At 49.0% G+C, this 27,227-nt stretch overlaps 1 protein-coding gene across 5 annotated transcripts in view; it reads right to left on the reverse strand.

The window, feature by feature from the left end:
- LOC138515801 (broad substrate specificity ATP-binding cassette transporter ABCG2-like) overlaps positions 1–27,227 on the reverse strand; it is a 647,435-nt gene that overhangs the window by 90,776 nt on the left and 529,432 nt on the right. For all 5 annotated transcript variants that reach the window (XM_069630535.1, XM_069630533.1, XM_069630536.1 and 2 more), the window contains one exon: positions 26,059–26,141. In XM_069630535.1, the coding sequence (XP_069486636.1) occupies positions 26,059–26,141 (83 nt within the window). The remainder of the gene's footprint in view (positions 1–26,058; positions 26,142–27,227) is intronic.

A 27,227-nucleotide genomic window follows, 5' to 3' on the forward strand; every position in this document is an offset into this window, starting at 1 on the left:
CTCTGAATACTGCCAGAAGTTCTAGCAGGTTGATATGATTCTTGGCCACTGAGTGAGACCAGAGACCCTGAGCTCTGTGGTGGAGATGGTGAGCTCCCCACCCTGACAGGCATGCGTCCGTTGTGACTACCGCCTGTATTTCGGGATCGTAAAAGGGGTTCCCCTTGTCCACCAGTGAAGACTTTGTACAAGTGTTGGCGAAATGAGCACTAGATCGTCCCACTGACCACTTGCCTGAGACCACTGTTTTGCCAACCAATTCTTGCATGGGATGCATGCGCAGGCGCGCGTGGTGGACCAGGTAAATACAGGACACCATCATGCCCAGCAAACGCATTGCTTTGCGTACTGTTATCTGGCGACCGGCCTGATATTGCGGAATTTGCAGCAGTATACTCCAAATTCTTTCCTCTGATGGAAAGGCCAACCCCTCTTGTGTGTTTAGGACAGCTCCTAGGAACTGTTTGGAGGTGCTTGGCACCAGACTTGACTTTTTCTCGTTTATGGAGAAACCTAATCGAAGAGGAGGTCGATCGTTCTTTGAATGTTTGTTCTGCAAATTACTGGGGTCTCCCCCGTGATGAGCCAGTCGTCCAGATAAGGGTACACTGGGATTGCCTCCCTGCGTAGGTATGCCGCCGCCACCGCCAGTACCTTGGTGAATACCCTTGGAGCCGAGGCTATCCCGAAGGGCAGTAGCTTGAACTGGTAGTGCTGACTGTCCACCTTGAAGCGCAAGTATCTTTTGTGCGCTGGGAACATGGAAATATGAAAATATGCATCTTTCGTGTCCATTGTTGCCATGTAATCCCCCTTTTTTAGGAGGGGGATTACCTCTTGGAGAGTAGTCTTGCGAAATTTCTGGTGCTTGACATACTTGTTTGCAGGCCTTAAGTCAATACTGGGCGCATTGTCAAATCTTTTTTTTTTGGCACAAGGAAGTAAGTTGAATAAATACCCTTGTTTACGTGGTGTCCCTGGACGAGTTCTATTGCGTCCTTTGCTAGAAGATTGGCGATCTCTTCGAGGAGGATCTTCTGGTGGTCTAATGAGTGTACTTTTTGACGTGGCGGATGGTTTCGGGGATGCTCTAACAGTTCTATGCAGTATCCTGCGGGCACTGTGGACAGCGCCCATCTGTCTGATGTGATCCCTTCCCAAGCTTGGGTGAAGTTGGTAATGTGTCCCCCTACTGGGGATGCGTGAGAAGGGACCCTGAACGGAACGTCACTGTTTTGGTGGAGGCGTGCCGCCGCCTCTACTGGGGCTGCCTCTACCCTTACCACATCCTTTCTTATTACCCCTGCCATAACTCTGGGTAGACTGCTGGTTGTTGTTGTTGCATGGTGAACCCTGCCCATGGGAATATTTTGTTCCTCTCTGGGAATTTTGTCCGCGTGGGCGACGAAAATTGCCATTCCCTCTTTGATTTGGGGGTTTGTTGGTTAATTGGCCTAGGGATTTGAGAGTCTCGTACTCATCCTTGGCATTTTTCAGGGCGTCCTCTACCGCCTTCCCAAACAGTAGATCTGTCTCCACCGGTTTGTCTATTAATGATGCTTGTGTTTCGGGTTTGAACCCAAATTGGCGTAAGGAACAAGTTACTTACCTGTAACTGTTATTCTCCAGCATGGGTCTGGCATGGATTCACATGCTCATGAATATTCCCCGTCGTCAGGCTAGGAATCCTCGGTAAAGAAAAAACCAGTATCAGTTTCGTTTCTGATCTGTCTTTCGTAGTAGTAACCAATCACTGAATTCTGCGTCATACTGACCACAGCCAATGACTGCCCTCTACCTAAGCCCCGCCTCTGGCAGCCATCTTCAGATTTTTACCGCACGTTCAAGTGTTGGGATCCTCGTGCTATTGCTCTCGAGCGTTAGTGCTATTTTTTCACGTTTTTTCTCAAAAACTTCGATTTTTTCGGTCAAAAAGAGCCTCAAGCTCCACCGATTCTTCATCCGATCAACGGGGACCCGTGTTGGATTCGTCTACGCCCCTCAAGGGTGAAGATTTCGTCGAGCTACGCTTTTGGAGGACTCCAGAAGTTTCTCAGGCCCATCTCGGACATGGCCCAGGAGAAGGGAAGCTTGACGCCTGGAAAGCTGTTCAGGGTCTGCCCTGGATGCCAGCTTCAGAATGTCTTTAAGGAGGACGAACACTCCTTTTGTCTTTATTGCCTACATGAGGACAAGACGCACGTGGAGAAGGACTGTGCATTTTGGGGCAATATGTCGGAGCGGACCATGAAGGACCGCCATCAACGTCTGGCTGGAAGGGAAGAGCCCGTCAGGCGAGAAGAAGAGGAAGAAATCCGAGCGGTCTTCTAAGACCTTTGAGGACGCCCCGGCGACGGGGGTCCAACACAAGGCCAAGCACTGCGAGTCCGCTGGCACCGGGAGCGCCGAACGGTCGGGCTCTACGGGCGCCAGGCAGGGCGCATCCTCCCCGGCACCATCAACCACGAGCCAACGCTCTGGTTCGGGTAAGAGGAAGGCCGAGCACCCGGCGAAGCTCCTGGAGAGGCCCCGGTCGAGCTCGAAGGCCCCATCGGAGGGAGAGCGAGGCAGTGTCCCCCCCCCCCAAGGAGAAGGCGGTGAGCGCACCTAAGGTGGTGAAAGCCTTAATCCATCCGGCCAAGGCCTCTATCGAGACAGTCGCGGCGGCCCTGGCTCAGCCTGTGGAGGCTACACCAGTGGTGGCGACCTCGGGGCTCAGAGTCTCCCTGCCATCGCGGAGGGAGTCCTCTTTTATGCCCATCGACAGGACCCCCGTGAAACCTCCGACGGAGAACAAAAAGGGGGGGCAGGAGGTCGTCGTGGATTCGGCCTCAACCTCTGAGGAAGAGCTGATCGAGGTCTTAAGCCACGGCGTTGGCGTGGAAGAAGACCAGCCCGTCGGGAGGGATCCCGACGTAGGAGACGACGATATCGTCAAGGGTGCCGACGGGGCCCCTGACCGCCCGTCGGACTCCCCTCAACCAGCGCCGCAAGACAAGTCGGCGGCCATTTTGTTGGCTATACAGTCCTTATGCTCGGAGATAAGGATGAGACTGCCGTTACCACCAGCGGAGGAACCGCTCCCGACGGGGGACCCGGAGCCAGGCCCTTCTGGGAGCCCTCCCCCTAAGAGAAGAAGGATTCACCCTCCACCTCCTTTTCAGCCATCGCGCCCTGTTCAGCCCTCCTCCCTGTCCACGACTCGTGGGATGATACGGGGACTGACACGGCCGCAACGGGTACGGACGACGAGGTTTACGACGAGGATCTGCCGTCGTCACCTCCCACCCGGGCTTCCCCGCCCGACGAGATTGGATCGTTTCACTCCATGATCGCCAGGGCATCCGAGCTCTTCCAGCTCTGCCCGGAGGAGAAGAAGAAGGAAGGTTTCCTTTATCAACGGCGCGAGGCCAAGAGGAAGATGGTCCTCTCCGTGCCTCTACTGGACGATATTTGGGATGAGGGTCTCGCCCTTCTCAAGAACCCAACCACGACGCCGGCTAGAAGGGATCGGTACGAGAAGAAGTACAGGGTCCCGGACGCGGCCCCCTTGTGCCTCCGTCGTCTCCGCGGTGGCCAGGAAGAAAGCGGGGGGGGTGCGGCCTCCACGTCGACTTCCCCGCCGGACGGCAAGGGAAAGAAATTGGATACAATGGGACGCAGGGTCATCTCGTCTGCAGCGACGACGATTAAGGCGGCCAACGCCTTGGCTATCGTAGCCCGCTACGACAGGGAGCTGTGGTACAAACTGGCCCCCCTGCTGGACTTCCTACCAGATGACAAGAGGGCGGATGCCCTAGAGATCTTGCAGGAAGGTGAGGTGGCGTCGGACCACGGCATTACGATTGCGACGGACATCGCCGACACTGGATTTCGCCAGTTGGGAAACGGCGTGTGCCTTAGGCGGCGTGGATGGCTCAAGGCTACTGACTTCCGTCAAGACGTGCAGACCAGAGTCTTCGACATGCCGTTCGATGGAAACAACCTGTTTGGGAAAACAGTGGACGATTCCCTTCAAGCCATCAAAGCAGACACGGAGACGGCCCGGGCTTTTGGGGTTCTCCAGCAACGGCGGCCGCCCTTTCGGAGCGGCAGAGGCAAGGGTGCCTCCAAAGGTTCCGGCGGCGGATTTTCCACCTACGGTCAAGCGGCCCGTTGGTCGTCGCAGGCAGCTTACAGGGGACGAGGCAAGTCAGGCGGACCCCGCCGTCGTCGCCAAGGAGGTCAAGGCGGCAAAGCCTCATCGAAGCAGGACTGAACCGGCCGTGGGGTCGGGCCCCCACCGAAGCACCCCGGTGGGAGGCCGGCTGGCGAGCTCCGTCAGCGTGTGGGAGTCCATCTCCACCGACCGTTGGGTGCTGGACGCCCTAGCCCAGGGTCACGCGCTCGAGTTTCAAAGAAGGTGCCCGCGCGTCCCCCCTGTGGCCAGGAAAGAACTTCACGTCCCTCAACTTCTCTTGGAGGTAAAGGCGATGCTCAGGAAGGGCGCCATCAAGCTCATCCCAAAGAGGCTTCGGGGCTCCGGAGTTTACTCAAGATACTTCCTCGTGAAGAAGAAGACGGGAGGATGGCGTCCCATCCTGGACCTACGACGACTGAACAAATTCATCAAGGCACAGAAGTTCCGGATGGTCACCCTCCAACACGTCCTGGGTCAGCTGGAGGAGGGCGATTTCCTGTTGTCGTTGGATTTGGAGGATGCCTCCTTCCATATTCCCATCCTAAAGGGACACCGAAAGTTTCTCAGGTTCGTGGTCCAAGGGCGTCACTATCAGTTCAGAGCCCTTCCCTTCGGACTAAGGTCGGCACCCAGGGTGTTCATCAAGTGCCTCGCACCCGTGGCGGCGCAGCTGCGCCGAGAGGGGATCCACGCCTACCCCTACCTGGACAACTGGCTCATCCGAGCCAAGACGAGGGAGCTCGCCGTGGATCATACGGCAAGGACCGTCCAACTTCTCACGGACCTGGGATTCTCCGTAAACTACGCCAAGTCCCACCTGGTGCCCGCGCAAGACGCACTGTTTCTGGGAGAAAAGCTCGACACAGTGTCGCTTCTGGCCTCCCCGTCGGAGGAAAGGACGAGGGCCATTCTGGGCAAGGTGCAGCAGATGCTGTTTGCGGACGCGACCAGAGTGAGGTCCATCAAGTCTCTCCTCGGAATGATGTCTTCTTGCATTTACCTCATCCCCCTCTGCAGGCTCCGGATGCGCCCGTTGCAGGAGTTCCTGGACGTGCGCTGGATCCAGACGACGGGCGGCTTCGAGGAGAGGATCACACTCGACGAGAGTTTCCGATGAGCGATCCGGTGGTGGGGCACCCGCGCACATCTGACGGCGGGCATGGACTTCCAGACCCCCGGCCACCAGGAGACAGTGACCACGGATGCCTCCCTGGAAGGGTGGGGAGCGCACACCGAGAATCTGCACGCGAGAGGCCTTTGGCTCCCGACGGAGAAGGCCCTCCATATCAACGTCCTGGAGCTCTGTGCAGTGTTTTGGGCCCTCAGGTCCTTCCTTCCGTCCCTCAAGGGCAAGGTGGTGAGGATCTTCACCGACAACACCACCACCATGTTCTACATCAGGAAACAGGGCGGAACCAGGTCCCCAGCCCTGTCCAGGGAGGCGCAGGATCTGTGGCATTGGGCTGTCACCCAAAGGATGTTTCTGGTGCCGTTTCATCTGGCAGGGATAAAAAACACCATTGCTGACTCACTCAGCAGGGAGCTGTGCTCGTGCCACGAGTGGGAACTACGACAAGATCTAGTGGACCGCCTCTTCCGACGGTGGGGCACACCCCAGATCGATCTGTTCGTGACGCCGACGAACTCCAAGTGCCGGAGGTTCGCCAGCAGGTTTCCCCAGCCGAGGAGCATGGGCGATGCTTTCTCATTCCCCTGGGAGGGCCTGTTTCTATACGCGTTCCCTCCATTGCCATTGCTGATCCGGCTCATCAACCAGTTCAAGAGGTCACGGTGCAGGATGATCCTCGTCGCACCTGCGTGCCCGAGGCAGATATGGTTCCCGGACCTTCTGGACTTGTCAGCGTCCCCGTCAATCAAGCTGCCAGTGGACGCGGATCTTCTCTCCAGGGAAGGAGGCGCCATCCTCCATCACGACCCGAAGTCGCTGAACTTGCAGGCCTGGCTCCTGCAGCATTAGAGTTTGGAGGAGCTGGTGATCCTTGCCTGGTAGGCAGAAGTGGAGGCTACTTTCCTACCCAAGCCATAAATCTTCTTGCTCTCCTTGTCAGGAGGAGCTTCGGACGATGACAGGGGTGTTCCCGCCCTCTTTTGTGTGTTCGTAACTACCAGGGAGTCCAGTTTCAGTTGCCCCCATATGTACAGCGGGTCTCATTGGGCTGCCCTGAAAAGTTTCTCTATCCTGGGGTTTACCGCCCTGGTGAGGTTGGGATTTACAAGGGAAGGGTCTATCCTCCTTTGTATCGATTTAAGGATAGGGATGGCCTGGGAAACAGGTCTCCTTTCTCCCACTAATTCTTCGGCAAAGTCTCTCTCTTCCTGTGCTCCCTGGGTGTCAATGTGGAAATGTTCTGCCGCTCTGGACAGAACTTCATTCAGGAGTGGTTGGTTGTCGTCGGGGAGTCGGTAACCGGGGGATCTTAGTCTACTGGGGAATCTACCCTGTAGGTTTCTGGGTCGTCCTCTTCCTCCTCTTGGTCCTCATCATCCCCATAGTAACCCGTCCCAGATTGGTCTCCCAACATGCCCAAATCAGGATCCTCAATAAAGGGTGGATCCTCATTATATTGAGAGTAGGGCTGTATACAGAAAGGGTCCGAAGACCGTGTTGGTGCTTCAACCCAGGACTTCTTACATGGGGGTATCGGGTCCCTAGAACCTGAGGGTGAAGCCCCGTCAGGGGTATATGAGAGGAAGTGTTCAGGATTCTTGGCATAGAAGTCTGCCAAAGACGACATCCTAGACATAACTCTGTCTATGTCGTCACTAGACCATTCCTTTGCGCTGGGAATGACTCTTTCCTGGGAGAGTTTCCCTGTTTTATCCTGACTGGACCTATGTGTTTGTGCAGGGGTCTTTAAAATGACAGAAGACTGAGAATGCTTCTTGTGTTGTTTTCCCTCCTCCCCTTGCCGTGGGTGGAAGAGTGTTTTCCCTGTTTATTCGCCCCTTCGGAGCCTTTCGACGTCTGGCGTCGAGGTTCTGGGGTAGTGTCCCTATCTCTAGAGTGTGGCGGTTGGGACTCAGGAACAGCCGTTAAGCGGTCTGCTGACGCCGACTCCTGGAGTGCGGCCTGGGGAGAGAGGTCGGCTTCGTCTTCCGACGATCGAACCTCCGTTACCTTAGGGAGCGAGGCACTCTTGGCAACAGTGGATGGCTGCCTGGAGTCATGCGGCGATCTAGATCGAGAACGCCCAGAGGACACCGATTCGGTGGACCGTTCTCTGTGTGCCTCTTTCCGAGAACTCGACATGCGCGTCGAGTCTCGGTGGGACTTATGTTTGGTGGAAGTGGTGTGGGTAGCGCTTGTGTCGCCGGGTGTTTTTCCCAGAGCCGTCCTGCCGGACGACCTTCCGAGGTCGGGGACTTGCGTTTGGCTGTCTCTCGACGCCACGTTACCCTCGCCGGCCGAAAGCACGGCTTCGCTGCCATCGCTGAAGGCGCCCTCTGCTGCCATGGCCTCTTGACGCCTGTCGTGCTGGGCCCAACGCTTGATCGAACGGTCCTTTAGTGTTTTCCGTTTAAACCTACTACACGCTCTGCAGTTCGCCTTGGGGTGGTCCCTCGGCAAGCAGAGGTTGCACGTGGCGTGGGTCAACCCAAGGGTACTTGCGGTTGCACTTGGGGCAAAATTGGAAAAGGGTACCCTCCATACGCACCTTGTGGCAGTGGGCTAATGATTGTAGGAATATATAGAAAATGTACCTATATATTAAAGAGTGTAGAGTATGTGCCACCCCCCACTCTCCCTACTTGCAGGGCCGAGGCCAGAGGCCTTCCGAAGCCCAAGTCCGTCATGCAGCTGTCGACGGTTGATTCCTTCTCCGGGCCGACGTCGAGTGTCGAACTTCGGTGGCTCGACTTTGGGGTGGAGAAATGGGGAAATATTAAGATATTTTAGCAAAATTGTGGCTAGGGCCAGGAACTCTGCGGGATGCTTCCGACCAGTATGGCGGAAAAAACAATCTGAGGGTCCTAGACGCGTGAGAGATCATGGGTACAGTGGATGTCACACTAGGGATAGTATTACTGTCACACCCTGTGTCGATGCCCATTTTCGAGTTTCGGAAAACAAACTGTAATACTCAGCAGCTTCCACTAGATGTCGGCCTATGCACAGCATGTGATCTAAGCAGATTCCACAAGCCTCAGAAATATATATATATTGTATAGATTAAGGATTTGTGCGATAACTGTTTTCCTCATTGCCAAAGTTACTTGTGTCTATTTGGTCCGGGTGATAATAAATGTATACATATTTTTCATATACACTTGTCTAAAAATAATTTGTGGTTTGTTGCTCTGTGTGCTCATTGTGGGCTTCTGATCACTCTCACCACTCATGAGACTTAGTCTTCACCGCCTGCCAAGCTACCTAGATTGGTCTGGCTTGTCCAGAAGGTTCCCTTGTTTGACTAAACCGAGGGTGGCCTCCTAAACTTCTGCCCATCAGGTCAGAGTTTAGAAATCCATTTTAACAATATGTTTGGAGGAGACTGTTGGTGTTGTGGGATGTATTTACCCATGCATCCTAGCCCTACCTCAAAACTGTGCAGTACTGACATGGAAAACATCATGATGGCCAGAGCTTCCCAGAAAATGCACAGGGAAATGCATGAAGAATAGGCTGCCACTCATTTTTGCCGATGTTATGGGCACAGAAGGACGCTGCCTAAAACCACCATTGGACTACCCGCACAGTAGTCTGAAACCATTGGGAATGGCAATGCTGATTGCCAAATGCAACCTAGAATTGTGGGGAATTCATTTCTTAAATCCCAAAAATGGGTGCAGTACCAGTACTCACCACTATCCAAAAGCCGGCGTTTTAAAACCACTCTGTTTCCCTGAAGGCAAGTCAAAATGCCTATTTTCAAACATTGCAATATGTGCAAAATATTCACTGAACACCAGCAGACATTTGGTAGAATGGAGTTTTGTGTGCCAACAAAATTTGGGAAATGAAGATCATAAGACAAGGTTTATAACAAGACTGGCTGCGCTGTGGATTTCAGCAGTTTAAGTTGCACTGGATTTAAAGACACTAAAATCTAAATGTTTAAATTGACTGAGTGACCTACTTTTGAGTGTCACATAGGTTGCAATTGTTTAAATGCCATAGTTTTGCACTAAGAATCAGCATTCTAGCTGCATGTGTAAAATTGCAAGTTAATTTAAAAAGCAACAAATAACATGACAGTAGCTGAAAGTCTGGCTTAAGGAACTTGATTCTGCCTGGCAACTACCCCCATCAGCAGTGAAACTTGAGTCACCACTGTGTTCCCAGGCCAACCTTCCTTTTGCTGCCCACACTAAGGATATGCCATCTATCTGATAATTGAATTAGCTGTGCTCTGCAGGAGAGTGAACAAAGCCCTCTTCACTCAGGCAAAGGTTTTTATTACCGCAGTCGTAAAATGTAGCTTCCTCTTGGCAAGAGCTGGGAGGGGCACTGCCTGTGAGAGCAAGCTGGCTTGGCAGAAACTGGAAAGACTGGTTTCTATACCATGTGACCTGGGAAACCACACCCCTTTGGAGCCAGAACATAACTTTAAAAAGATGAATAACTCATAGAGCGGACATGTGAAAATTTTATAAATGACACCATAATTCTTGTGATTTTTCTGCCCACATTTTAAGAGGTTTTTCGACCCGGTGGCGTGTTCAGGGGGGTGTCAGCGGAAAAGTGGATATAACTCTAAATGTATGCATGTTAAAAATCTGAAACTTCATCAGTTAATGTCCCTACTCCCTGCACACATGTATGTAAAGTTGGGTCCATGTCAGAAATTGCAAAATCAGTTAAAAAGTGAAATATGTGCCAGTTCTGAATGCAAGCTCCCAGGAAGAGCAGAGTTTGAACAGGGGATACCTCCTGTAATGCATGATGGGTGCATATGATTTTAAAACAATATGTACCTCTGCAAATATGTATTTGTTTCAAATCTAGATTTGTGTGTAAGTTGACAGGAGGAGTGGACTTTCTGCAGGCTGTAAAATGACATCACTCTGACCCAACCTAGCTCCCCCAATCAAGTGACAAATGGAAGTTTGACCAATTAGAAGCTGAGAGAGAGGTAGGGTCAGTGATGCTAGAACACACCCACATTCTAAACACATAAAAGCAGACAGACAGGACAGATAGGGACCTTCCAAATCCATCTGCAGCGGGACGCTCTGCCGGAAAAATCCATACTTACCTCGATCAACCTCCAGAAAGCCAAACTAGAGACTTCAATCTATCCAGAACTAAGAGACCAGACCAGAGAGAAAGCAGTGCTGTACTAAGAGACCAGACCAGAGAGAAAGCAGTGCTGTACTAAGAGACCAGACCAGAGAGACCCAGACCAGCAGAGAGAGTGACCAGAGCCCAGTCTAAAACCCTGACCAGATCCGTGATGAGGCCCATTTAATTCAAAAATATAGTGTGAGTACCCAGCAGAACTGTGTAGAACCAATCTCTTAGTTAAATTCATCTAATTCAATCTATTTAACCTAAGTAGAACTGCCTCCTAGCTGTCACCTGTCATTTCTAGTTGCAAGCTGCACTTGTCATTTTGAGCTTTTGAAATTTGCAAACCCAAAAACGACCTTTATTAAATCGCTCATATCTCCGCAGTAACTTTCCTCTGATAGCTTAGAATCGTAGCTTTGAATCGCACCAAGAACCGCATTCCTACCCCTTATAGTTTTACCGCAATCGCGGAACACGCATCCGCGAATTTTACCGCGATTTGCAATTTCTTCACATGTAAAAACTGCTGCTGCTTGCCTTCCATTTGCCAGAAATTCGTTTAACCTGCTAACTATCCCTGCATCATTGCTAGTGTGAGCCTGGACTAATATTAACTAGATACCACTCACCCTGAACCTCTGAAAAGGGAATTAAAAGCATTTTAGCATATTTTTTTAATTCATTGCCAGCACATATCAAAGCAATTTGGGCCTGTGATTTCAAAACTCCTATCTGTTTTCTGTTGTCTAAGCTTGCTGGATTGAACTGATTACATTGATTGCATTTCTGAGAACTGTGTGCTTTCCTCCCATTTCCTTGCATTGCATAAAGAGGGGGGGAGTGAATAGCCAGAGAAAAGTGATTACATTGTTTGGTTGAAATCATATTGAGTATTTTCTGTACTGCATTCATTGAATATTGCATCCACCTGAGCTTACATAAAGCATCCTCTACCACATTATACTTTTGTTCCTATTTACCAGTGTGCTACCTTATCCATTTCATGTCAACTCATTAGTAATTATAAGAAGTGTGCTAGTGCCAGATTCTCCGTTGTTGATCTTTATCATATCAGATTAAGTGTGCTATTCAATTATTAATTTATTATAAAGTATCATATATATATCTATTGTTTAAGTTATCAAATAAACCTTTTAAACTTGCAAAACAGAACTACTTCTTGGCTCAGTGGGGTCAGGGGGATTCCAAGAGAGGGGTGTTATATAGGGGTAGTCATCCAGAACGCATGAACTGGACCTAAAGATATATCCATAAGGGTTTTCATTCAGTATTCTAGACTAGGCGTTGACTTAGCTGTAGTGCTGAATTGAATCCTCTTACAAAGTGGGGGCTCGAGCCGAGACGTTGGGTTAGATTTACCACTTGTGCAGCTTAATACAGTGTGCTAACTGACGGGATACATACATCCGGTCGGATCACCACGCTGCATTACGCTGTGAAGCATTCCTCAAAAGGGACACTCCAAGAAAAGTTCTGTTCTGCAAAAATAAAATACAAACTTCTGTAAGTCAGGACAGAGACCAATCTCTAGAATGACGACCTTAGTAGACATGAAAATAGCCAGAGAGCACCTCTTGCATAAGCTATTTGTGAGAGGTGAATGGACCGAACAGGGCCAGGATGTGTGGTTGCAGGCCATCACACAACAGGTCACTGAAACAGGGTCAGATATATATAGAGATCAGGGTCCCTTACATGTGGCCCTGAGTGAACTATATATGGCTCCTAAAGCCAAAGAGGAACACAATAAGATTGCCAGGATAGCAGCATACCTGTACCTATATATGGGAGACATGCAGGATAGATGTGCTGAAAGCCAAAATCTGGCAAATAGGCAACAGATGGTGTTAGAGAAGGTCCAATCTGACCTGGTCTCTTCTGAGCAGAGGCTGCAGAGGAGCCAGGAGTCAGAAAATGACAGCAGACGGTACATCACTAAAATGAAGGAGGATATGGATGTGCTGCAAAAGGAAAAGTCAGAACAGGATACCAGATTTCTGGCCTTGCAGAAGGAACACCAAGAAGGTTTGGACTCCCTACTGCAAAGCCAGAAAAAGCTGCAGCAACAGCTAGACTTCAATAGGGCATGTGCTGAGCAGGTAGTCACCCTGCAAGGCCACCTAGATAGAGTGAAGGAGGAGAGCAATAAACTGATTCTGAAAGACCTGGATACCCAGGCAGAGTTTGATCAGGAGCGCCAGAAAGCTGGTGCCTTCCAAAGGCAAAGGGACGACCTGGCGGCACAAATGCAGGCTCTTAGTCAGGAAAGAGACGCCTTAGGCCAGGAAGTCTGCCATTTAAAAAGAAAAATGGAAGAAAATCACCTGGCCCACCAGGGGCTGGGTGACCTCCAAAAAGAAAACCAGAACTTGGTAGAGCACACCAGAAGGGTGGAGGATGCTCTAGCAAGAAAGGAGCAGGCCAATAGGGACATTGCCCAGGAGGTAACCCTCCTGCAGCAAAGACTGGCCCAGTTCTCCAGGACCAATCAGGAAACACAGAGAGAGAATGAAGCTCTCCGCCAGCACAATGATAGGCTCCAACAGCAGGTAGCGATGCAGGAGAGACTGATAGAGTCGAGTAAGGCCTTAACTGAGGAACTGAAGGCACAAATGCAGGCTCTTGCATTGCAACAGGGAGCAGGGGCGGATAGAGATGAGGTTCGCTGGGAAATGGAAACTCCGGAGCATAACCTCAGGAGCCCTAGTACCAGAGGCCCTCATACCTCTCAGTCCCTGGACTCTGCCACCCCCATGTCCCCTGGCGCACATGAGCACAGGGCCACAGGGATGGCAGATTACTATCCAGCCAGAAGCATGGGGCTCATAGGCCAGTACCATCCAGGAATGGAGGGGTGGGCATCCGGGTATGGGCACCCAAGTACAATACAGTTCAGTGGGGAACCCCAGGAGAGTAGGCCCATTAAGGGCATCCTGAAAACCTCTGCCCAGTTAGGTCAGTGGAGGGGGTACCCATCAAATCCTGGCAGCAAGGAGGAATCTGAAGACTCCTCTGAACTGCGCAGGACACAGGAGACCAGGTCCCCACATTCTGCCAGCCATTCCCAGGCTCGCAGAATCCGGGAAAACCTGGAAGAACAGACGGGAACCTCTGGGAGCAGTGCCTCTGAGTCCGAGGAAGAATGGACAAGGGTTACCCGAACCAAAAAGGCCAATAAGGCAAAAAGGGCCTTGCTTAAGGACCCCTTAAAGCAGATTAAGGCGATCAGGAGCGTCATCACGCCTTACCATAAGAACGCTAAGTATTCTGTTTGGGAGCACTTAGAGTTGTTTGAACAAATGATGGAGACTTTCCATTTGAAGGACAGCCAAAGCTGTATTCAATATGTAAAGTGGACATTCTCCCCGGAATACTCCAGTTTCTTTGCGGGGCTGGAGGACCAAAATCATTTAAGATGGTCCACATATAAGGCGGCCATCCTGAAACATTTTTCTGTTCACAGAAATCCTCAAGAGGCTCGCAAGGCGGCCTACAATTTGCAATGTGGGGAGGATCAGGCCCCACGAGAATTTGTGCAGGAGTTAAAGCGTGCTTTTGCGCAAACCACCAGAAGGGTGCGCACAGATAGTAGAGAGTTTGTCAATACATTTTTCCATGCCTTGCCCAAATATATCATGACCCAGCTTGTGAGGGATTTTCATGAGAAAAGATCTTTAGACTGGGTCATTGAACAGGCTACCCGGATCTATGAGGTGCAGAAGCCCATAGAAAATAAAAGCAATGCCCAGAAAAACCCCAAAGCCAACAGCACCCCTGCTGCTGCCAAGGTGGCAGAGGTAAAGGTCACCCCCGTTTTGGATTTGGAGATGGGGGGGCCTAAAAACCTACCTGCACCTAATAATGCTAGGCCCAGAAGGTCCTCGGGCCAGTCACAGACAGGGAGCCAGGGAGGCAGCCCCACAAATGGGGTCCCTCGCTCTCCTGATTATGTAAGTCCACGTTACAAGGGAAATCGACCCATCCTGGGTTATGTGTGGACTCCTCCAGCCCAAGGGGGGGGATCCAGCCAAGCACCTAACCCAGGGAACTTCCCTCCAAACTTCCCACAGGAGGGCAGAAATTTACCAAACCCTGGGCAGAACTTTTTCCCCAGATATCCTCCCGACTTTCAGCCCCAAAACCATCCATCCTTCTTTCCCCAATTCCCTGAGCCCAGACCACTGAATCCGGGAGAGGGGAGGCCAAGGGTGGAGGGGTACCCAACTCTTCCCAACCAGGGGTACTACCAAAGAAGGGACAGCTACCCTTCCCGGGATCAGCCCAGGGGAGAAAACAGGGCCCCGTATCAGCCTGAGCGGGTTTCCCAGTTAGAGCGCCAGGTTCAAAACATGGCGCGGGATCTGGGTCACATACTGAGGGCTCAGCAGAACCCTCAGATGGGCGTGCCGGCGCAGAACGCACCCAACTCTGGACCTGGTGCTCCAGAACAATGACGGGGGCAGCACCCCGATAACTCACCGGTTCCCAGGGAGGAGGCACAAAGGGAAGGGGGGTGTAAAGCCTTGGAGGAAGCTTCCTTCCTCACTTGTAAACAGCCCCTGGAAACCCAGGAACCGGAAACGAAATCTCTTGCCCCTGAAAGTCTGCCTCCTAAGGAGCAGAGGGGGGGTAGGAGAAACAAAAGACCCAAACAGACTCAGTTTGAGGAGGAGGTACAGATCTTCCAATTTGAGGGAGAGGGATCCTCAGAGGATCCTGGGAAAAGGATCTTCTCCTTCAGAGAGGGGGGAACTCCTCCCAAAGAAAAATGGGTCCCTAGGGATGCAAATCCAGACTGGGGAGATGTGGAGACTGAGCTACCGCCGCCCACCATCTCATCCCAGAACCAACAGCAAGAAAATCCCCTGGTTCAAACCCATCCTGGTGACTGCCTCCAAAAAGGGAGGGGCGGCCCAGAACCGGAGCCAGGGGAACCCACAATGGCTCTGATCTCCAGTTGCCAACTTTTTCTTTCAGATTCCCAAGACTCTCCACAGAATTCTGCCCAAATCTCTTCGCTAGCGATGTCCAAAACCAGAAAGTTAGCCCACCAGTTGTCCAAAAATGTGCATTATCTGTGCCCCCTTGAGGAGAAGGAGGGAAGATATTATGCCCCGGTACAAGTACAGGGGCAGGGTACAATCTCGGCACTGGTGGACACTGGATCTCAAGCTACCCTTCTGTCCAGAAGGGCCTTTGACGAACTGAATACAGGAAGGGGAGAGAATTACCAAATTCCTCTCACCTCTCTTCCGGGACAACTACAGAACTTTGACGGGAAGGAAATTCCCGTTGAGGGGACTGCAGACTTGGACATTAAAATTGGGCGACATAAGTTGAAACACCCGGTCATAGTTGTGACCCCAGAGGGCACCCCTTGTTTACTAGGGAATGACCTCCTGAGAAGGTTGTCACCCCTAATAGATTGTGTAAACAAGGTCCTCTGGACCCAGACTAGCCGACCAATAAAATTAAAACAGAGTGTCAACCATGTTAGTTTAAACGGCACCTGCCACATGGTTGAACAAAAATCTGACCAAGTAGAATTTCACTTCCAGAACAACCAAATTCCAGACGTGACCGTAATAGCAGTAGGACAACAGACTAGTGATGGGGGGTCCTCTCTATTTCTGAAAATCAACCTTCCTTCCAGTCTAAAGTGGTACTCCACGCTGGAAGGAAACACTCTGAAATTCTATACCAATCCACAATCTGAAACTCCCACTCCTATAGTCCAGAAAGATGTGAAATCAGCTCAGAGCCTGGCTGATATTCAGCAAATTGGAGAGCAGTTGTTCATCCCTGTTCAGTTAAATGATGGGAAGGACTCTGTTCTCGCTCGAGTGTGTGTGAACAACGGTAAGAGCTTCATCAGCGAAGCCATGTTTCGCCAACTCCCAAAAGATCCAGCCATTCCCCCCTTCAAACTGATAGACAAATGGGAAATGGACCTGGAAGCACCTAATTCCAAACATCTCCTGCCAAGCAGGTGGATGCTCAAAATCTCCATTGGCAACAAGAGCATAGTCCACAATTGTTGGGTCGTGCGAGACGTCCCTGCCGCCTTTTACTTAGGCAGTGACATTCTCAATCGCTTTGCCATTAGTTTGGACCTAATAAACTTCAAAGCTTGGTCCCGATTAGCGGATAATCCCATGGGCTTTGATGATCCAGAAAAAGCATTTAGGTCAGCTCAATTGCTACCTTATGCAGTTGAAATTCAGGTTAAAGAGGAAGTCACCATCCCAGAAAGGACCCGACAATTCTCCCTGGAAGTGAAAGTTAAAAGGGGACAAGAGTTGAAAAACCCTGATGCTTACGTACATCTAAATGCTTCTCTCCAACAGCAAGGGTTGGGGGTAAACCCAACACCATTAGTCAACATAGAACATGACACCATTCCAATAGAGGTGGATAACAGCGACTTAAAGAGTATTACTCTAGCCGCAGGCACCATTATTGGAATGGCGGTTGATGACCGACATTTCTCCATTGATCTTGTAAATGAACTGTTAGGACCAATCCCCAAGGACTGTTTTGACAGTGACAGTGATGACAATACAACACCAGACAGGATTTCTACCCGGCATGGGGGGAACTTCCTGGTGTACACTTCCTGCCCCTATGGTAAGGAAGATGTGACTTGTGACTTCAGGAGGGATGAGGTGATTTTCCAAGTCCATGAGGGCTGCCTTTCCCACCTGAAGCCTCCGGTCCAAATCAGCACTCTGACCAGGGACTGCTCCACCCAGCTGGAGGAGGCCGCGGAGATAGCCAAACCAGAAGTCTTTCCAGGCTTCAGGCAGATGGTGGAAGAGAGAGTCAACCTAGCTGATGCCTGTGTGACTCTGGAACAAAAGCAAAAGTTGAAACAAGTTTTCTTGGATTTCCAAGATCTCTTTGCGGTAGACTCATATGACTGTGGTCGCACTGACATCCACACAACAACAATCCCCACGGACCCTGGCATGACTCCTGTGTTTGTGAAGCAATATCGCTTGCCTCTCGCATCAATGGAGTCCCTTACTGAAATAATTAAGAACCTTGAGTCCCGGGGAATAATCCGTCCAGTCCACAGCACCTTCAATAATCCGGTGCTGGGAATATTGAAGCCAAACGGCCAGTGGAGACTCTGCGCCGACCTTAGGGAGCTCAACAAACGGGTCCATACTTCCCGATGGCCTCTGCCCTACATTGACCAAGGGCTGGCCCAGATCCAGGGGTCACAGGTATTCACTGCAATAGACCTGACCAATGGATACTGGACTGTGCCTGTCAGTAGGGAGGACCAATACAAGCTGGCTTTTACCTTTGGGGGCCAGCAGTACACATGGACCCGGACTCCCTTCGGATACCTCAACTCCGGCAATGAATTCAACATTTTCCTACATAAGGCCATGCCCGACCTGGGTGCGAGGGGTAACCTGGCTTATGTAGATGATGTCCTCATCAAAAGCTCAACCGTTGAGGAACACATAGCGGAGATCCGTTATGTTCTGACACAGTTGAGGGCCGCCGGAGCAAAACTTTCCTTTCAGAAAGCACAGTGGTGTAGAACCCGTGTTAATTTCTTGGGGCATGAGATTACTCCTCAGGGTCTCTGTCCCCAGGAAAAGAAAGTGGAAGCACTTCAGAAACTGAAAGACCCCACAACTCTGCGGGAACTAAGGAGCCTCCTTGGACTGACTAATTACAGCAGAAAGTTCATTGAGAGCTACGCAGAGATCACCAGACCCCTGATTCATCTCCTGAAGTGGGGGGTCAAGTGGGAATGGGGTCCAGAACAAGCCGAGGCGGTAAAACAACTCAAAAGAAGCCTCTCACAAGCGCCTTGCCTAGCTTACCCTGTCAGAAACAAGGAGTTCTTCCTGGAGACGGGGTTCTCTAATACGTGCTTGACGGCAGTATTATACCAAAAGCATGACAAGGTCAATAAAGTAATCTCCTATGCGAGCAAAACTTTATCCTCTGTGGAGGAAAAATTCAACGATTGTGAGAAGGCACTCCTGGCAACGGTGTGGGCATTATAGAATTACCGCCCGTTTATCCAGGGGGAACACATCATAGTGGAGACTCCACACCAGCCTCTGCAATATCTCCAAAGTGATAGAATCCGGGCCGGAAATGTGAGTAATTCCCGAATTACTTCCTGGATTCTGTCAATGCAAGGCTTTCCTGTGGAGGTCAGATATGGCCAAAACAAGAAGAGTCCCCTCGCGCAAGGTCTGGCGGACTTGCATGATTGTGCCAGAGAAAACTGTCTCGAGGACGAAAGTCTAAAAACAAAGGACAACATGGAGGCATACCTTAATTCCCCACACAAAGTCTTTGAAGAAGACAAGTGTGAGGGAATGCCCACTGTGTATGTGGATGGATGCTCTTACCATGTTGACAACGACGGGGAGAAAGAACTAGTGGCCGGCGTAGGGAATGCATGGGTGAATGAGTCCCCAGAACCCTCCGCTGGATACAAAATTGGTCCCCGAAGTAGTCAGGTGGCAGAATTGATGGCTGTGCATCATGCCATCCTCACTGCTGTCCAGCATCAACTCCACGAACTGGTCATAATCACAGATTCGGATTATGTACGGAACGGGTTCGTGGAGCACCTGGTTAATTGGAAAACCAGAGGCATGTTATGTGCTAACAACAAACCCTTGAAACATGGGAAGTTGATCCAAAACATTGATGATCTGGTCACATCGAACGGGATGACCATCTACTGGAAAAAGATCAAGGGTCATTCCAAAGTAGAGGGACCAGACAAAACTGGAAATGACTTAGCTGATCAGCTGGCCAAAACCGGGGCCATCCAAGGGGATCTAATTGAGATTGAGTCCCTGTTGGGGGAAATCCAGGTCACTGCTATCACTAGGTCCCAGACAAATGCTCACAACGACCTTTCAATTGCACAATGGAGTAAGGAGACCCCTGATGCTGATTTGATTACCGCTCAGAAGGGGGATCCAATAATTGGTAAATTTTACCAGCACCTTGAGGACCCTGAGAACTTTCCCCTGACGGATACCGATTACATTGGGAAAGAGGACCTAAGAGTGTTGATGAAATGTCCAAAAATGTTCCGGATCCAAGACGGTTTGTTGGTAAGGAAATCCAAAGCTGGCCACGACCAGTGGGTGGTTCCTACCTCATTCCGAAGCCTGATGTTAAGTCACGCCCATGATGCGGCCACCGCCGGTCATAGGGGGTTTCACACAACATTGGAAATCTTAAGAGAGGTTGCATACTGGCCACACATGGGGCAGGACCTCGACCAATACTTGAAGGGTTGTCTTGTGTGTGCACAATTTCAGCCGACATCCCTCACACACCGGGCGCCTTTACAAAAGAGGGGAATGACACTGCCATGGTCAGATTTACAAATCGACTTTGTGGGCCCTGTGATTCGCTCGGCTAGGGGGAATAAGTACATGTTGACTGTGACATGCTTGTTTACCAAGTGGGTGGAATGTCTCCCAGCCCCAAATTGCAAGGCAGAAACGGCAGCTGCCTTGATGATTAACCACATGTTTTCCCGTTTTGGTCTACCTCAAAGGATTGAGTCAGACAGAGGTAGCCACTTCACCAGTGAAGTAATGACAAAGATGTGGGAGATACTGGGGGTCAAAAGGAAGTTGCATATTGCTTATAGACCAGCTTCTTCTGGGGCAGTAGAGAGATATAACCGGACAATTGTGAGCATCTTAAAGAAGTTTGTGGCAGATTCTGGGCCAAGTTGGGATATCCGATTACCTCTGGTCCTAATGGCCATCAGATCTACCCCTTCATCTGCAACCAAAATGTCACCATTTGAGTTGATGACTGGACGCAAGATGGTGCTTCCTCAGCATTTGCTCTACAGGACCCAAGAGCAGACACTGATAAATGCCTCCACTACTCATGAGTATGTGGAGAATTTAAGGAAACACCTCCAACATGCTTTTGCTTACGCTCAGCGGAATCTAGAAAGATCGGCTGATAGCATGAAGACCCACTATGACCTGAAGACTTCCAGGAAGGAATATCAGGTGGGAGACCGGGTCTATCTATACAACTTCCAAAGGAACCAGGCCAAGCAGCGCAAATTTTTGCCTACATGGAAGGGACCATTCGAGATCATAGACAAAATCTCCCCTGTGGCCTACAAAATTCACATCCCCAAAGGTCCTTTGGCAGCGGGGGAAGACAAGTGGGTCCACATAAACCAGTTGAAATGTTGCCATCCCAGGCACACTCTGCAACAACTGGAGGAATCCTCTGGAATCCTAGCGGGTACTGTCTCAGACTAATTCAGTTCCAACCATAAAACATACCACATCTAGTCTCTAAAATATTGTGATTTGCATGAAACTGTCTCTTAGTTATACTGTTTTTATTTTTTCAAAATAAGAATGTAATGTTTCGTGATGATAAAATGCATATGCTGCCCCACTATCTCAACAGTGGTGAAAAAAAAAATCGTCTATGAGTAGATATTGCCGCTTTTGCTTTATCATCCTAGGAGAGATGAAACCATGAAGAATGACCAAGAAGGACGATCCGGAGACCGGGAACGAAGATCCAATGGGCCCAGTGGACCGCCCAATATTCCCATCAGGACCGGCGAGCAGAACTGATCGATCAGTACCGGATGGAGGAAAAGATGCTGAACTGTGCCATCTATTGGAAGAAGATGAGGAAACATCCCAGATCTTGCGAGTCCCATCAGTGAAACCGAATGGCCATCGCAAGAGGGGGGCTTGTGGGATGTATTTACCCATGCATCCTAGCCCTACCTCAAAACTGTGCAGTACTGACATGGAAAACATCATGATGGCCAGAGCTTCCCAGAAAATGCACAGGGAAATGCATGAAGAATAGGCTGCCACTCATTTTTGCCGATGTTATGGGCACAGAAGGACGCTGCCTAAAACCACCATTGGACTACCCGCACAGTAGTCTGAAACCATTGGGAATGGCAATGCTGATTGCCAAATGCAACCTAGAATTGTGGGGAATTCATTTCTTAAATCCCAAAAATGGGTGCAGTACCAGTACTCACCACTATCCAAAAGCCGGCGTTTTAAAACCACTCTGTTTCCCTGAAGGCAAGTCAAAATGCCTATTTTCAAACATTGCAATATGTGCAAAATATTCACTGAACACCAGCAGACATTTGGTAGAATGGAGTTTTGTGTGCCAACAAAATCTGGGAAATGAAGATCATAAGACAAGGTTTATAACAAGACTGGCTGCGCTGTGGATTTCAGCAGTTTAAGTTGCACTGGATTTAAAGACACTAAAATCTAAATGTTTAAATTGACTGAGTGACCTACTTTTGAGTGTCACATAGGTTGCAATTGTTTAAATGCCATAGTTTTGCACTTAGAATCAGCATTCTAGCTGCATGTGTAAAATTGCAAGTTAATTTAAAAAGCAACAAATAACATGACAGTAGCTGAAAGTCTGGCTTAAGGAACTTGATTCTGCCTGGCAACTACCCCCATCAGCAGTGAAACTTGAGTCACCACTGTGTTCCCAGGCCAACCTTCCTTTTGCTGCCCACACTAAGGATATGCCATCTATCTGATAATTGAATTAGCTGTGCTCTGCAGGAGAGTGAACAAAGCCCTCTTCACTCAGGCAAAGGTTTTTATTACCGCAGTCGTAAAATGTAGCTTCCTCTTGGCAAGAGCTGGGAGGGGCACTGCCTGTGAGAGCAAGCTGGCTTGGCAGAAACTGGAAAGACTGGTTTCTATACCATGTGACCTGGGAAACCACACCCCTTTGGAGCCAGAACATAACTTTAAAAAGATGAATAACTCATAGAGCGGACATGTGAAAATTTTATAAATGACACCATAATTCTTGTGATTTTTCTGCCCACATTTTAAGAGGTTTTTCGACCCGGTGGCGTGTTCAGGGGGGTGTCAGCGGAAAAGTGGATATAACTCTAAATGTATGCATGTTAAAAATCTGAAACTTCATCAGTTAATGTCCCTACTCCCTGCACACATGTATGTAAAGTTGGGTCCATGTCAGAAATTGCAAAATCAGTTAAAAAGTGAAATATGTGCCAGTTCTGAATGCAAGCTCCCAGGAAGAGCAGAGTTTGAACAGGGGATACCTCCTGTAATGCATGATGGGTGCATATGATTTTAAAACAATATGTACCTCTGCAAATATGTATTTGTTTCAAATCTAGATTTGTGTGTAAGTTGACAGGAGGAGTGGACTTTCTGCAGGCTGTAAAATGACATCACTCTGACCCAACCTAGCTCCCCCAATCAAGTGACAAATGGAAGTTTGACCAATTAGAAGCTGAGAGAGAGGTAGGGTCAGTGATGCTAGAACACACCCACATTCTAAACACATAAAAGCAGACAGACAGGACAGATAGGGACCTTCCAAATCCATCTGCAGCGGGACGCTCTGCCGGAAAAATCCATACTTACCTCCATCAACCTCCAGAAAGCCAAACTAGAGACTTCAATCTATCCAGAACTAAGAGACCAGACCAGAGAGAAAGCAGTGCTGTACTAAGAGACCAGACCAGAGAGAAAGCAGTGCTGTACTAAGAGACCAGACCAGAGAGACCCAGACCAGCAGAGAGAGTGACCAGAGCCCAGTCTAAAACCCTGACCAGATCCGTGATGAGGCCCATTTAATTCAAAAATATAGTGTGAGTACCCAGCAGAACTGTGTAGAACCAATCTCTTAGTTAAATTCATCTAATTCAATCTATTTAACCTAAGTAGAACTGCCTCCTAGCTGTCACCTGTCATTTCTAGTTGCAAGCTGCACTTGTCATTTTGAGCTTTTGAAATTTGCAAACCCGAAAACGACCTTTATTAAATCGCTCATATCTCCGCAGTAACTTTCCTCTGATAGCTTAGAATCGTAGCTTTGAATCGCACCAAGAACCGCATTCCTACCCCTTATAGTTTTACCGCAATCGCGGAACACGCATCCGCGAATTTTACAGCGATTTGCAATTTCTTCACATGTAAAAACTGCTGCTGCTTGCCTTCCATTTGCCAGAAATTCGTTTAACCTGCTAACTATCCCTGCATCATTGCTAGTGTGAGCCTGGACTAATATTAACTAGATACCACTCACCCTGAACCTCTGAAAAGGGAATTAAAAGCATTTTAGCATATTTTTTTAATTCATTGCCAGCACATATCAAAGCAATTTGGGCCTGTGATTTCAAAACTCCTATCTGTTTTCTGTTGTCTAAGCTTGCTGGATTGAACTGATTACATTGATTGCATTTCTGAGAACTGTGTGCTTTCCTCCCATTTCCTTGCATTGCATAAAGAGGGGGGGAGTGAATAGCCAGAGAAAAGTGATTACATTGTTTGGTTGAAATCATATTGAGTATTTTCTGTACTGCATTCATTGAATATTGCATCCACCTGAGCTTACATAAAGCATCCTCTACCACATTATACTTTTGTTCCTATTTACCAGTGTGCTACCTTATCCATTTCATGTCAACTCATTAGTAATTATAAGAAGTGTGCTAGTGCCAGATTCTCCGTTGTTGATCTTTATCATATCAGATTAAGTGTGCTATTCAATTATTAATTTATTATAAAGTATCATATATATATCTATTGTTTAAGTTATCAAATAAACCTTTTAAACTTGCAAAACAGAACTACTTCTTGGCTCAGTGGGGTCAGGGGGATTCCAAGAGAGGGGTGTTATATAGGGGTAGTCATCCAGAACGCATGAACTGGACCTAAAGATATATCCATAAGGGTTTTCATTCAGTATTCTAGACTAGGCGTTGACTTAGCTGTAGTGCTGAATTGAATCCTCTTACAGTGTTGATGTGTTGCTGCAGTTGCGCGGTTACAGCTTTCTCGATGATCTTACCTAGGAAGGGAAGATGGGTAATGTCAATGGGAAGGTACCTTGAGTTAGGAGCTGTTGATGATCTCCAGGTAGGGAAGGAGAGCTTCTGCAGGGAGGGTCTTGAGGATGATGCTGGGAGGATGTTGTCTGTATACAATGTGGCTATTAGGGCGGCCAGAGTTTCTACTGCTTTTTTGTCGGCTTCTGCTATGGTGTTCTGATAGTAGGAGGCCTTGGCCATGTTGATTAGTTGTCAGCGGGTTGCTCTGAGTTTCTTGAGGAGCACCAGGTTTGATGTGGTCCTGGAGCGGTACCAGGTTTTCTGTTGCTTCCTGATGACTCTTTTGCAGAGGTTGAGTTCTTGCGTGTACCAGGGTGCCAATGGTTTCAGTTTGCAGATTGTTTCCGAGGCAAGTCAATGGAGGCTGAGAGGGTAGCATTGAGTGCTTCCAATAGAGAGTTACAGTTCGGTTGGGGGGGTTCAGTCCATGTGAGGTGGAGGTTGGCGAGGTCTTCCACGAGGGCTTCCGATGAAAGGTTCTTGAAGGACATGAAGGTTTGTCTGATGAGTTTCTGCTGGGAGTGCTTGAATGGGGTGATGTGCAGGATGTTGAAAGGCATGGCCAGATCAGTGAAGCAGGAGAGGAGAGGTGTAGTGGAGGGAGGCAGTGCAGTGATGATTAGGTCGAGGTTGTCACCTTTCTCGTGCGTTGGGTCTTTTGTGTGCTGTGTGAGGCTGTCGAGAAGACCGAGGTAAGCTTCCTAATCGGTTTGGTAGCTTTGTTGCTCGGGAGGTTGAAGTCGCTTAGGAAGATGCATAAGTGTGTCTGCTACTATGTTGCTGCAGCACCACTAGCAGGCTAGTAGATGTTCGGTAAAATAAAGTTATATATCCAGTTTGGAAATATATTTCTATTTGAGGAATCTGCAAGAAGAACTATCCATCAGCTCAAAACTGAAATGGAAAAAAAGTGAACACTGTTACTTATTTCTTTAAAAAAGAATTTCATGGTGGGTAGAAATCTCTGTCATCCAAACAAAGCCTCTGCCTCTCTAGTGGCAGGAGAAGGGAAAGGAGAAACATGGGGACCGCAGCCTCATTCTGTGGCTCGACTCCCTCCCACTTCTACCACAGCAGAGGGGCACGTTGTAGGTAGAGGCTGATGCAGGAAGCGAGAATGAGAAGATCCTCTTGACACCCCTATACAGAGGGTAACCCTGGACCTAGGCATAAAAGTTGCATGTGGCATAATGAGCTAATACCTGGGCGTACGATACCAAATCCAGGGTATGCGAGGCTGGGTATCCCCACTTCACCCATAAAACCTTTCTACCCTTGCTGCCTCTGCATTCAATTTGTCAGACATTTATTTCTTCTTTCATATACTTCGTCATCGTGTACACATTGTCAAGGTGGCAATGGATATGATTAGGTTAGCTGTATGTTTAGGGTTACATTCAAGGGGCGGGACAGGAGCAAGAATATGGGTGAGAAAAGAAGGGGTGGGGGTTACAGGGGCACTCACCCTGTAATGATGGAGCGAAAGCTAGAAGAAGTGAAAAACAGAAGAAGTAAAGGTATGAAGGAGGTAGAAATGAAAAAGTGAATGTATGGCGAAGCGAATGCAGAAGGAAAAAAAGACACGCAACCCAGGGCCGAGCCTGACGTTTAAAGCCTGATATTATGATGGATGCACCTAGAAACGTATGACATTTGCAATGTTTGACTAGAAGCTGAAAGTATGATGTCTCATTCACTCACCTGTTCTGAATGCCGGAGGAATCATCCTTCACCCCGAAGAAAATTGCACCCACAATCAATGCCAGAATGAGTGTGACCATCAGCTGGAAAAGAGAACTGGCATTAATCTCGTAAAACAGTAGGGTTATTGAATCGCTTTCTATAAGTGCATTTTCGAATTATTGAACCTATACATATTTCTGACAATAGTAAGGATTACAACAAAATCTTTCTTACAACATTCTTGCGTTGACGCACCCCATAATTTCGAGGTGTGTTTGGTTTTACTATGCAAAAGACCAGGAGTGGGGCCAAAGGACTTAATTCTCAGCCTTAGTTGCACGCCTGGAGCATGAAGGACCAAGACGTTGGCCGTGCCACACTGTACGGTGCACAGCCTTGGGCCGCCCGCCAGTACAAGCTACAGGTTCACTGTAAATGTTCGCTCATCGCACCTGAAGCTAGCAGAATAGGAAGAGAACGGCCTCATTGTGTTAAGAAGATCGTGGTGAAAAATAATGACAAACACGCTCATCGCGACTACATCCCAACAAAGGAAAAATAGCGGACTGACAACAGTTAGGCTCTGTTTCTGAGGTGGTCATATCCAAGAGATACAATCCCGCCAAATGACAAATACGCCTTGAAACTTACATGGATATGGTTTGCTACCTGCCACACAAGAACAATATAAAGGCATCCAGGCAAAACAAGGAAACTCAATCGAAGTTTTTCTAGTACATTAAAGATGCAACTCCTCCTCAGCTCAGGACAACACCCTAATGCAGTGGTCTTCAAACCGTGGGACTGGTCGCGCCAGGTGGGATGTGGGGTGGAAGGCTCATTAAAAACGGATTACAGTGACTGCTTTTAATACAAAATATAAGCATTTATAGCATGTGGGGGAAAGATTATTTTTAGTCAAGGAGGGCTCAATATGAAAAAGTTTGAATACTACTGCAAACAGATGAAAGATTCATACTGCAAGTTGTTGCTATGGCCGTCTTTACGATTTGTGTTGTGTACAGAACAAATTACCTATTAAACAAACACAATTTATTCCATAATCTTCAAATATCTGAGAAAACACAGCTATCCATTATCCTGTATGTTATTGCAAAACTCCTAATTTGTGTTTCCACATAGGGCGCCTCACGTCGATTTCCTTCAGGTTCTACACGCTGTACCAG

Source organism: Ambystoma mexicanum, chromosome 6q (genome assembly GCF_040938575.1).
Source record: "Ambystoma mexicanum isolate Mex_15411 chromosome 6q, UKY_AmexF1_1, whole genome shotgun sequence".
Classification (NCBI taxonomy): Eukaryota; Metazoa; Chordata; class Amphibia; order Caudata; family Ambystomatidae; genus Ambystoma; species Ambystoma mexicanum.